Source organism: Microtus oregoni, unplaced genomic scaffold (genome assembly GCF_018167655.1).
Source record: "Microtus oregoni isolate MIOR12 unplaced genomic scaffold, Mior012 000003F_ref0000135, whole genome shotgun sequence".
Taxonomy (NCBI): Eukaryota; Metazoa; Chordata; class Mammalia; order Rodentia; family Cricetidae; genus Microtus; species Microtus oregoni.
The window spans coordinates 6,928,819-6,940,634 of NW_024543062.1; the positions used below are offsets into that span (position 1 = coordinate 6,928,819).

At 54.9% G+C, this 11,816-nt stretch overlaps 1 protein-coding gene across 2 annotated transcripts; it reads right to left on the reverse strand.

The window, feature by feature from the left end:
- Nucleotides 1-790: 790 nt before the first annotated feature.
- On the reverse strand, nucleotides 791-7,502 carry Vgf (VGF nerve growth factor inducible). Of its 2 annotated transcripts, XM_041649055.1 has the most exons (4): nucleotides 7,430-7,502; nucleotides 5,447-5,524; nucleotides 3,665-3,862; nucleotides 791-3,160 (listed from the first exon to the last, which is right to left on the reverse strand). In XM_041649055.1, the coding sequence occupies exon 4, from the start codon at nucleotides 3,138-3,140 to the stop codon at nucleotides 1,287-1,289; it is 1,854 nt and encodes a 617-aa protein (XP_041504989.1). In that variant the 5' UTR covers nucleotides 3,141-3,160; nucleotides 3,665-3,862; nucleotides 5,447-5,524; nucleotides 7,430-7,502; the 3' UTR covers nucleotides 791-1,286. The 2 variants fall into 2 exon arrangements, with proteins under 2 accessions (XP_041504989.1, XP_041504990.1); XM_041649056.1 differs by lacking the exons at nucleotides 3,665-3,862; nucleotides 5,447-5,524; nucleotides 7,430-7,502 and adding an exon at nucleotides 3,288-3,435.
- Nucleotides 7,503-11,816: the final 4,314 nt, after the last annotated feature.

The window sequence follows — 11,816 nt, forward strand, 5'->3', positions numbered from 1 at the left end:
TTTGGGGGGGGGGTAATTGAGAAATGATTAAAAACAAGGTGTGTGGGGGTCAGCTCCTTCTCCCCAAGTTTCTGGGAATTCAGGGAGCCATGAAGGGGAGCATGGATGACTTGGGGTGGGGGGGAACCTCCCAGATACCCAATGAGGAACATCTCTCAGGTGGTACCTTTTTTCATTTGAGTTCTAGAAATTGGCTTGTCCCAGACAATTGGCTCTTTTCTTGTTTTTTTCTTTGTTTTGTTTTGTCTTTTTTTCTGACCCTTTATGAACTCAGTTTATGGGACTAGACCTAGGGGCCAAGTGCACACTAGGCAGGCACTCGTACCAACTGAGCCATATCCCAACCAAACGTCTGGCCCTTGCTGGAGTCCACTCTTACCTAGGTCAAAGACTAGGAATTATGGTTCAGTTTTGGCACAAGGTGGTAGTGGAAAGCAGAGATTGAGATCCTATTTTGCTTTGGCTTTTATTACATTTATTTATTTTTTTTTTTATCCTGTGGGTGGGTGGGTGTGCCGTGGTGGGCATGTGGTAGTCAGCCCTCCCCTTCCATCATGTGGAAAGAACCCTGGTGTCACACTCTTGTCACGTGTGGCAACATGTGCCTTTACCCACTGAACCATCCCACATAGGTATTTCCAGGTACAGCTTCACACCTTTCTCCCCGGCAGCTCTGGCTTTGGTCAGAGAGTCCAGAACAGGTGATGTTGGCGCTTCCATCACCGCCCCTTGGAGAGGACCACGCAGGCCCACGGGGACTGGTGAATAACGGAAAACAAAGTCCTCTAGTAAAATAGTCCCTTTTATTTCTTAGCAAAACTATTTCCTCCGTGAGGGGTATTTACAACAGAGAAGGGTAGGAAGTGGGGAAGTTCACAGCGATTTGGGGAAAGGGAGGCTCCAGGGTGGCCCCAAGGCTGGGAGACAGACACTTCACACGATTAATTAGAACAGGTTTTCCCGTTTGGGACCGGCAAAACTAGATGGGGACGAGGCCCCTGGAGGAAGTGGGGGTGTAAGGGGACCCGCACAAAACACCCACCAGCCTGGGATGGCCCCGGGATCGCCGGTGAGTTTCAGGAGTTCTGGACTGCAGACCCGGGGGAGTCTGACAGGTCCGGTCCCGACAGAACTCGGGGCGGGGTTACGTGGGGCGGGGCCGGGCGGCAGCCGAGAGGCGGAGCCGGGGCGCATGCAAACACCGAGAAGGTGGAGGAGTGACACGGAGGGGGGCGTGGTGGCGCGCCCAGCTGGGGGCGGGCGCGCGTGGGCGGGGCCGGGGCGGGTCACGGGCGGCGCAGCAGCACGTGCTCGATGTAATTCTCCAGCTCCTCCTGCTCCTGCAGCCGGCGCTCCTCCGCGTCCGCCTCCTCCTGCGCGCGCCTGGCCTGGGCCTCCAGGTCGGGATGGTGGCGCGCAGGTGTCAACGCGTGGTGGAAGTGACGGCGGCGGGAGGATGCGGGTGGCTGCAGTGTTCGCGGCCGAATGTAGTTGGGGAAGGGGTGATAGGGCCCCGGGGGAAACACCTCATCCTCCTCCCTATCCCAGGGTGGGAGCACTTCATTCCAGTCTGGCAACTCATCCCGGGCCGGGGAGGGAGGTGGGGGCGGTGGGGAGCGGACATGAGTGGGGGCTGGGGCAGCCCGGGGGGGCGGCACCGGCTCGGGAGGGGCGTTCTTCTTCCGCTTCCGTTTTTCCTCCACCTCTTCGATGATGCTGACCACATCGTCGGCTGGCAGGTGGAGTCTGGTGGACAGTTCAATGAGGCTATCGATCGTCTGCGGATCCATCTCCTCGTCGTCGTCGTCCTCTTCCCCTCCCTCCTCTGCCCCCTCTACATCCTTCCGCCGATGGCCTGGCGCCTCCTCCTGGGAGCGCTTGTCCTCGGCTCCGGCTTCCCCGTCCTCCTCCTCGGCGAACAGGAGCGAGTTCTGCCGCGCCCTCTCTGCCTCCTCTGCCTCTGCCTCCGCCTCCGCCGCCTCCTCATCCTCTTCCTCCAGCTCGTCCTCCCCACCACCGCGTCTCTCCTGCTCCGCCTCCTCCTCCCTCTCGCTCTCCCGCTCTTGCGGCGTCTCCTGCAGCCCGCGACCCCCGAGATCGCGCTGCCGGGCTCCGCCCTGCAGCAGATACTGGAGCAGCAGGTCGGAGGCGAGGTCGGCCAGCCGCTCTTCTTGCGCTGCGGCCTGCCGGGTGGCCTCCGCCTGTCTCCTCCCTGCCTCTACCTGAGCCAGCCCTTGCTGAAGGAGGCGCTCTCCAGCCTCGGAGCCGCCCAAGAGTGAGCCCTCAAGCCGGCGCACCTTGGGGAAGGGGCCACCTAGGCTTTGGTACGCCTTAGCTAAGGGTGTCAAAGTCTCACCTAGATGTGTTTTAGGGGAGGCCACCCCTTCCCCGAACTGATTGGTTTCGGGGAGGGGAGCACTTTCGGGCATTCGAGCTTGGAATTGCGAAGGGACCGGGGGTGACAGAGGAGCGCGCTCCGGGACGCGCGCCTGGAACTCTCCCCAGGAAGCGCGCCATACGCGCTCTGGCCCGGGGCTCTCCAGATTGACTCGGGTCAGCGTGTGCGTGCGAGTTTCCGTCTCTGCTGCGGTCGTCTCTTGCTGGCGCTTAGCATTGCTCGGACTGAAATCTCGAAGTTCTTGAAGCAAGGATGCTAGCGCCTCCAGCTCTTCTGAGCGGTCGTCGGCCTCGGGATCGTTGTCCTGAGTCTGAGGGCGAGGGGGGGCTGCAGCGGGCACTTGGATCTCTGGTGCCGGGAGGCTATGGGTCTGACTGCGCACGGACTCTGTCAAAAGAGCTTCTGCTGCTTCTTCGGGTGTTTCCTGCTGGGAACCTCCTGGGACCGCCGGGGGCGAGGCCGGACGGTCCAGTGCCTGCAGCAGTACCGAGGCCAGCGCCCGGGGATCCACGCCCTGGAAGAGCTCTCCCTGGTCCTGAGGCTCAGAATTCCGAGCGGCTCGGACCTCTGGGACGCTGTCATCCTTTGGCCGGGACACTGCGTCCTCAGCTACCAGCTCTTTATGCTCAGAGCCGAGGGGTGGAGGATAAGCATCGGAGCGCCTGGGGGGCGCTGCTTCCAGCCCCTGGATCAGTATAAGGAAGCAGAAGAGGACGGATGCCGGCAACGTGAGGGTTTTCATGACCAACGGGCTGCCAGAGACTGAAAAATAGAAAAAAACAAAAGAAATAGAGAATTTCTGTAAGAATCCCCCGGTTTCTATTTCTGCATTCCCTTCCCCCACCTTTAAGCAGGAAATCCGGGGTTTCCCTCATTTCTCTAACCTTACCCGAAGAGAACACATTTAGCAGAGAACAAGAAAGATGTAGCGATCTCTAGAGTCGTGCAAATGAAAAACAACGTCCGCAGTCCTCGTTCTGGGTGCCCAGTGCCTCCTGTCTCCCCCTTCCCTAAGTCATCTCTCAGCCAGCGCCCGCGTACAAGGATAAGCAGGAGGGGGGGTATCTGTTCCCTCCCCACAGGACTCCCCGGATGGTGCGTGGGCGACTTCATCAGCGACAGAAAAGCAGAGACTCCCCCATTTACCAAAGACCCTTCTCGGGGGCACCCCGCTGTGTTCTCAATACCCCACTCGGGGGGAAAAAAAACCCTCCCTTCACGCCCACGACTAAAGAGGGTTGGAGAAATGGACATCGGAGTATTTACCAGCCGGTGTCACGACGGCGGAAGGTGGAGAGGAGGGTCGGGACAGGGAGAAGATCGGGACCCGTCCGCCTTGACTCCGTCCCGCGGCTGGAGTATCAGCGATGGTCGAGGCTGGCGTTCTAGGAGCTGGGCTCAGCTGGGTCAGCAACAGCTCTCTCGCTCCGGCTTCAGCACGCTGGACAGCGCCCGCGTCGCCGCCTTATAAAGGGGAGCGAGCGGGGTCACGTGGGCTCGCCCCGCCCCATTGACGTCAATGTTCATTCATGGGGAAGCGGGCGGGTGCAGGGTGATGGTGGGTGTCCAGTGATTGGAGGATGAGCGTCGCTCCCGGCCTGCGCCTGCGCAGTGAGGCCCTCGGCTGGAGGGGCGTGCGCTAGCCGAGCTCCGGGAAATGAATGAATGAATGAATGAATGAAATGTCGAGGCGGGCGGGGCAGGGGGCTATGAATGAATGAAGGAGGGACGAGGAGAAAAGGATGAATGAATGAATGGAAGAATGAATGGAAGGGTGGGTACAGAGGAGCCAGAAGGCGGGAGGGTGGGTTACAAAGCAACTTGCGGCGCAGAGCCGGCGTTGCTGAGCAGAATAGGCTAGGAAGAGGGCACCGCCAGCAACTAACTGGGCGTCAGTAAGAGATCAATACTGGAAGGGGGGACGGTAAGGGTTTGAAAGCCGGGGAGGGGGTCGAGCTCGCTACTCCGCCGCCACAGCGTGGTCTATAGGGAGCACGCCCAAGGACGGCGTGAACCTGAGAGGAGGGAGTGGATCTGCGGTGCGGAATGCCCGCCCAGGGCCAGGGCAGATGGGTGGATATTGCGGTTTGGGTAATCACCTTGGAAAGGGTCCTAGTCGGAAGAGAAAAGGGAAAGATTGACGATGTGTGTGCCTCTGGGTCGTGTCTGCTCACGATGGGTTCGTGTCTGGAGGGGGTGGGGAAAAAGGTGTGTCTGTCCTTCTGGCCAGCGGACTCTGCTGTGCGTGTTAGGGGACCCTGTTGTGCCCCCTTTCAATTCACCTCTCCCACATCCTTCTGCTTATTTTCCTCTCCCCCACAGCCCCCACCCAAGGACATTTGGAGGGCGAGACCAGACCAGGTGGGGAGGGGGTTGAGCAGGTGGAGAGGGTGACTCAACTCCATTTCTCTCTGCTGCTTAAAGGGGAGGTCTGAATGCGACCGGAGGGGGGGTGCACTGCCACGTCAGAGATGGACCCTCTCAGCCATCAGACCCTTAGACCGTATCTCCTGCCCAGAGGGGTTGGGGCTGGGGGCTTGAACAGCTAGAGGTTCCGGGAGTGGGGGGCGATGACGCAGAGATTGCGCAGAAAATCTATCAGCTAGCCGGGTCCGGTGAAGGGAGACCAGACGTGGGCGGAGGTGGGATGGGAGGACGGAAATGGGGAGGGGGTAGAGGAGAGGGAAAGGTGGCCCAGGGAGCAGCTACTGCAGGAACGAAAGGGAGGGAGGGAGGCTGAAGGGGGCTGCGGTACAGGCGGACGGAGAGCAGTGCGGGGGCGTGGGCAGGGAAAGGGGGGTGACAATGACACATACCAGAAACACAAGAACTGCGGACACAGGGGTGCTTGTAGGCACACGAAAAGCCCCCCCCCAGCACCCCAACAATCTGGAAACCAGGATGGGTGTGTGTGGAGGGTCTCAGCGCCTCTTTCAGAGTTAGCCCTACCATTATCCCACCATTAAACTGACCCTTGTTCTAAGCCCCTAGCTCGTGCACGCGCCTGCGCGCGGGCATGGACACACACACACACACACACACACTCACGTGCTTTCCCTCTATAACCAGCAGTGGCTTCTCCCTTCCATCAGTGACTTGACTTTCCCAGAAGAAAACCCATCAGCTCTGCGGAGAAAAAGGTGGGGTAAGGGAGGAAAGGGAAGAGATGGGGGCAGGGGGAAGGGACGGAAAAAGAACCTGAAGCAGGTTGAAGGAGCGGGCTAAAGGAGAGAAACAAACAAACCAACTTGAGAACCAAGGTGACAGTATACACTCCAAAGAAGGGAGGGAGAAGGGCCTAGAGATACCCACCACCACCACTGCAGCAGCGACGGACACTCCCCCACACCACCATCCAGAGCCTGCGGCCAGAGGCCAGAATCCCCTCCATTCCTTTCCCCTCCCATTTCCCTTCATCCTGAGCAGTGGGCTAAGGAGAGGGTCGCATTACCTTCCTTAAGGAAGATCAGAAGGCTGCTGGTTCCGACGTCTGAAGTGGGGGGGGGGGCGCTTCAGCGAGAGGAAGATGGGGGAGAGAGCTCGCCAAAGAGGGGTGACTGAGGGGATTGAGAGTCTGAGTTTGAGATCCCGGGAAAGGAGACAGACCCCGAGAGAAACCAGATACCTGTGGACTTGTATCTTGTATGCATGCGTGTACATGTGTGAGCGTTTCTCTGGGCAGAGAGTAAAGAGACCCAAGGCAGAGAAGAAAAAGAGAAATAGGAAGAAGCAAGTGAAGGAATCAGGTTGAGACTGGATGGATGCGGTTCCAGTTTAAATGAGTTGGGGGGGGGGGTTCTCTTACCACCTGTGTGGCTGTTGCTGCACAGGGTAAATTCTAGTCTCTTGGAACTCTCGGCAGACACCTGTGCTATTTGGGGTCTTTGAATGCTCCCAGATCTGGTGTCTGGCTTAGTGTGTGTGCCTTTCTGGGGATCCATGCTTATGTGAACTCTGTACCGTTCTTGTCCCTCTCCTTTCTTCGCCTTGCAAATCTCAGGACAATAAAGTCTATAATTGAAGCCGTTTATCTGCAGCTCCTCTCCCCCAAGTCCTTATCCCAGGCTGTTAGGGGCATTCCCTATTTCTCTGTCATCCTCACCTCCCCTTATTTGGAAACCCAAGTAACTGCGCATAAACTCATATCTCAAGACCCTTGGTCGTCATAGGGTGGAGATGGGCAAGAAGGGCCCAGATAGCAGACAGGTTTGATGAGTTCATTTCATAGGGTCAAGCCCCTCTGCCTTCCTGCTCTTGGGACTCTGTGTCTCTCTACCTGGTCCCTAGCTCAGCTCATTCACATAGCACACATCCCTCCTCTCCCAGGGATGACAGATGCTCTCACGACTTCCCCCTTTGTAGTTACATTGTTTTGTTGTTTCTGAGGCAGGGTCTCAAGTAGCACAGGCTGGCCACCAACTCACTAAATCACTAACTGAAGATGACCTTGATTGTCTGGTCCTGCCTCCCCCTCCTAAGTGCTATGATTACAGATGCAATCCTCAGTGCTCAGTTTATGCGGTGTTGGGGATTGAACTCGGGGCTCCATGTATGCTGAGTAAGGACTCTACGGAAGGAGCTCCACTCCCCCCCCCCCCAGTCCTATCAACCACCTCTTAAGACTCTGCCGCCTCTACATAGGAAAAGATCTAGACAAGGGGCAGGTCCCTAGGTTGCGGGAGAGGAGGGAAATGGCCAGATGGATAATGACATGGAAAGACAACTAGAAAAGGTGTAACTAAGATGAGGACCTGGAGGGGACACCAGGTATCTGCTCTGACTTGTGCATATGGACCTGTGCACCTTGGTCCTGGTATCTGAATCTCATGCATTCCAGGGGTAGAAGGAGAAGGTGAGGTTCAGCAGAGCCATGATCACAGCGTTGAAGGTTTGGAAAAACAGGGAGGAGGGCTGGGGGAAGGGCATTAGGAAGAGTGGGAGAGGAAGAGCAGGGGCTTCTCTCCCCACCCCCAGCCCTGCAGCTCATCCAACCCCCTCTTCCTGCTTCCCCTCCCCCAACTGGTGACTCACCTCTGCAGCCATTCATTTCGTCAGCCATGAGAAGGGATGGAAATAGGCAAGGAGAGGGGCGCTTGATAAGGAGAGAGGGGTCTCCACTTTGAACTAAAAAGAGAAAAAGTGTTAAGGACCCTTGAGAATGGTCCGATTTAGAATCCATTCATGTCTTACCCCCCCAAGTCAACCCAAAGCTGGGGAAGTTTGGGAAGGAACTTGGAGAGAGGGTCAGGGAGGGGGGCCAACAAGGTTCCGAATGATACATTGTGGGGAGGGGGATTCCCACTCTGAATTTTAATCCCAAGGTCCCATTCTATTAGACCCCTGCCCACCCACTTCTGAGTGGGGGAAGGGAGACCCAGCAAGCCGGGGGAGGCCATTGCCGCATAGATGAGTCACCAAGCAACGAGGAAAAGAGACAGAGATGGGAGAGACACAGAGAAACTGTTACTTGAGAGACCTAGGAAGGGTTACACACCACATACGTTTGTGCGTGTGCGCGCACACACACATCCACACATACAATGAAGGTGGTATTCACCACTAATATGGGAAATCTTGCTCCAACCCCCTCCAAAATCCACCTGTCCCAGGACCCGATCCCCCTCTTACCGAGTTACTCTCCGACTCTCAGACACACCCACTTAACAAACACAATGTCACACTTGGCACAGTCACCCAGACTTAATGCTGAGGATTTGCCCGGAGTGATATCAATTCTCATTGACAGCCCTTATTCCCTTTTTCTCCCAGGGTGGTGGGAGAGAGGGTTAAAAAAAGAAAGAAAGAAAAGAAAAGAAAAATAAAGAAAAAAGAAAAAAAAAGCCTCATGGAACGTGACTTCAAAAAATCAAGACGCCTTTTCGGGGACTCACAGCCGGCACTATGTACACGCGACAATACACATAAGTCGCCTGCCTCGCCATCCACACATAGCCAGTGACACTAAGCATCCTCATAAAAAGAAAAGACACTTGGAGTACCTGTTTCAGAGGATACATCAGGTTTGTTGCCCCGAATACATCCCACCCAGACAACCCTTGGCTCGCACACGTATGTACAGAAACGCAGACACACAAAGACACCCATGGGCGCACTCACACGGACGAGAACCACCTTGCGCTGCCTCGCCCGCGTCCGCACTTGTCCTGGCGCCCCCGTGTGGTAAAATTGAGGATCGCAGTCTCCGCCGCTCTTGGAGCAGAAGGGGGTGGGGGGCGGTGCCCAGGTTCTTTTCACCTCCTCCTCTCTGTCACGCGCTGCCCACCCAGAAATGAGGAAAGACAGAGAACGTCTGAAAAGCACAGTCTAAAGAGGTGGGAGCCAGATGCCTGGATTGGGGTTGAGAGAGAGACTGGTCTTGGATGACAGAGTGAACTCAGGAGACGAACCCAAGAATTTAGGAAGCAATTCATTCCTATGTCCAGGGGAAACTGAGGCCCTGGGCTAGCCAGGGCACAAGCTGGGTTCTTTCTTCTGTTTGGTGGAGGTGGGGGAGTGCAATGGACAGCATCTCTCCCCGCCCTTTGCTCCAGGAAGTCATTAGCCCAATTGCTACCGGGCTTGGCTTGGAGAGCCTCTTGAATACAGGCTGATGGGGGGAGGGAGTCATCCTTCCCCATGGTCAAAAATGAAACATACACACACAGAGGAAAGACCAAAGATCTTTTAGTGCCACATGGCCATAGTGGAAACGACCAGAAAGGTGGCATGGCCAGGCTAAGACAGGGCAGAGTCTGCAATGGCTGTACTGGGAAGGATTAGACAGCGATGACTGTCCCCTTTTCATGCATTGAAACCTCCTGGAGCCCTTCACAGCCCACACCTTGGATACCATCTCCAGCAAACGCTGTCCTGAAGGTAACATTTCCCTAGCAACTGTTCCCTTCTCCAACGAGAAGTTCAAGCCGATAGCATCGCCCAGAGAGAGATTCCGCGCATGCTCGGGGCTTGGACCGCTTAGGTTATAGACTCTGAAGAGGCTTCTGGCAACTGAGAGAGACTTAGAAGCCACTTGGATCTTCCTGGGTTTGTTCTCTCCCTCTAGTTAGCGTGGAGACCCAACAAAGGAGACCACACCCTATAAACACAAGTCATTTTTCATATTTAAGCAAAACGAATCCAGGGTTAGGTTGGGGTGCAGCTCAATCGGTAGAGCCTTTGCCAAAAATGCACAAACCGAACCTCTGACTTCCATCCCCAGCACTGAGTCTCACCAGGCATGTCTGTAATCCCTACACTTGGAAGTAGAAGCAGGAAGATCAGGAAGTCAAAGCCATTCCCAGCTACATCTCAAATTCAGGCCCAGCTACGGGATACATGAGATGTTGTCTAAGGGGGTGGGGGAGTCCACACGTTGTTTAGAGGAATGGTGAGAGACGGATCCAGAAATATCATGGGATAGCCCTCTGCTGCCCTCGGGCTTCCAGCCCAGTCAGAACCGCTTGCCGGATGGAGCCTTGAACAGCGAAACCGTCGTTGAATAATTTTTTAGGAACCGCCCCCCCCCCCAATCCCTCTTGGGCGGAAAGGTTCAGAAAATGCCTCACCAGAGATAAACACGGGAACCCAAATGGGGAGCATTAGAAATATGTTTCCATTACAAAGTCTCATACACATTGGGCAGTGGGCGAAGCTAGAGGGATAGGTCACAGAGAGAGCTAAATCTTAGAGAGACGCTCAGAGTGGAGGAGAAAAACGGGCAAGGAGAAAGGCAGTGCCTTCCGGATAAACAGAAGCTGAGGTCAGGGGCCTGAGGCCAGCTCTGGGACTTTAGGGAGGGAGCAAGGATACAGATACAGGACTCTCCTACTAGGGGCTGAGTGCTGCACGCACTTTTGCTCGCTTCCACCAGGGGGTGTAAGAGAGAAGCCAGGAAGGACGTTCTTCGCTTCGGGACGGCGAAGAACCCTGAAGGGGCCTGTCAGTAGCTGTGCACAGAGTGGGTAGTGATCTCGCAAGAGAATCCCCTAAATCAGGAGCTGATGTGGGCAAGGGCATTTTGGGGTGTTTTTAGCAAGATAAGAAAAGTTAGGGGCTTAGGAATCAAAACCTAGGGGCTGAAGAGATGGTTCGATGGTTAAGAGTACTGGATGCTCTTCCAAAGCTCCTGGGTTTGGTTCCTAATGCCCAGGTGGAGTCGCATAACCACCTGTAACTCCAGTCCAAAAGAATGCAGCGTCCTCTTCTGGCCCCCTCCGGTACTGCACACACGTTGCATACAGACATACATGCAGAGAAAACAACCATGCACATAAAATAAAAATACATTTTAATTTTTTTAAAAAAGATTTGTTTATTTATTAAGTATACAGCATTCTGCCTCCATGTATGCCTACACACCAGAAGAGGGCACCAGATCTCATTACAGATGGTTGTGAGCCACCATGTGGTTGCTGGGAATTGAACTCAGGACCTCTGGAAGAGCAGCCAGTGCTCTTAACCACTAAGCCATCTCTCCAGCCCCATTTTTTTTTATTTTTTAGAAAAGAAAACAAACTATCTTTTTTCATTATACATACCCAATCCAAGTTCCTACTCCCTCTCCACAATTTTTTTTAAATTATTTTATGTGCATTAGCGTGACGGTGACAGATCTCCTGGAGCTGGAGTCCCAGTTGTGAACTGCCATGTGGGTGCTGAGGTTTGAACCTGCGTCATCTGGAAGAGCAGCCCAGCTCTTAACCACTGAGCCATCTCTCCAGCCCTCCACAATGTTTTAAGAAATTAAAAGCAAACCTTTAAAGGAGGAGAGGGGCTGGAGAGAAGGCTCAGCAGTTAAGAGCACTCGTTGCCCTTGCAGAGGGCCTGCTTTCAGTTTCTGGCACCCACATGGTGGCTCACAGTCATCTGTAACTGTGATTTCAAAGGACCCAGTATCTTCTTCTGATCATTCTGGCACCAGTATATGTAGACAAAGCACTCATATACATGAAACAAAATAACTCTAAAAAAAGAAATAATTAGAGGTTAGGGCCCACAAGATGCCTAGTGGTCAAAGCTCTTGTTACTCAGCCTGACAACCTGAATTTGATTCCTTAGATCACCATAGCGGAAGGAAAGAACTCCCTGAACTCCCCCAAACCTCCCTCTGACCATTACACTCCTACAGTGACGCTCTCACACATACAAAAAAATAATTAAATATGAAAAGCAAATATGATATTGTTTGTTTGTTTTAAATAGCCTATTTCTGAGGGGCGGAGCTTGGGGCTGGCAGGGGTGGGGCTGCCTTAGGATCTGCAGGAGGGGAGGGGAGGAAGAGCTTCTTGCTCCTTTCTGGAGAAGAGGCCCAGAGGCCTTAGACATCCAGCCCTCCAGCAGGCACTGCGCAGTGCGACCCTTGGCCAGCTCAACCCTCCTAGGCTGATCTGACAAGTCAGCCAGCTGTGAGCACGGCCGG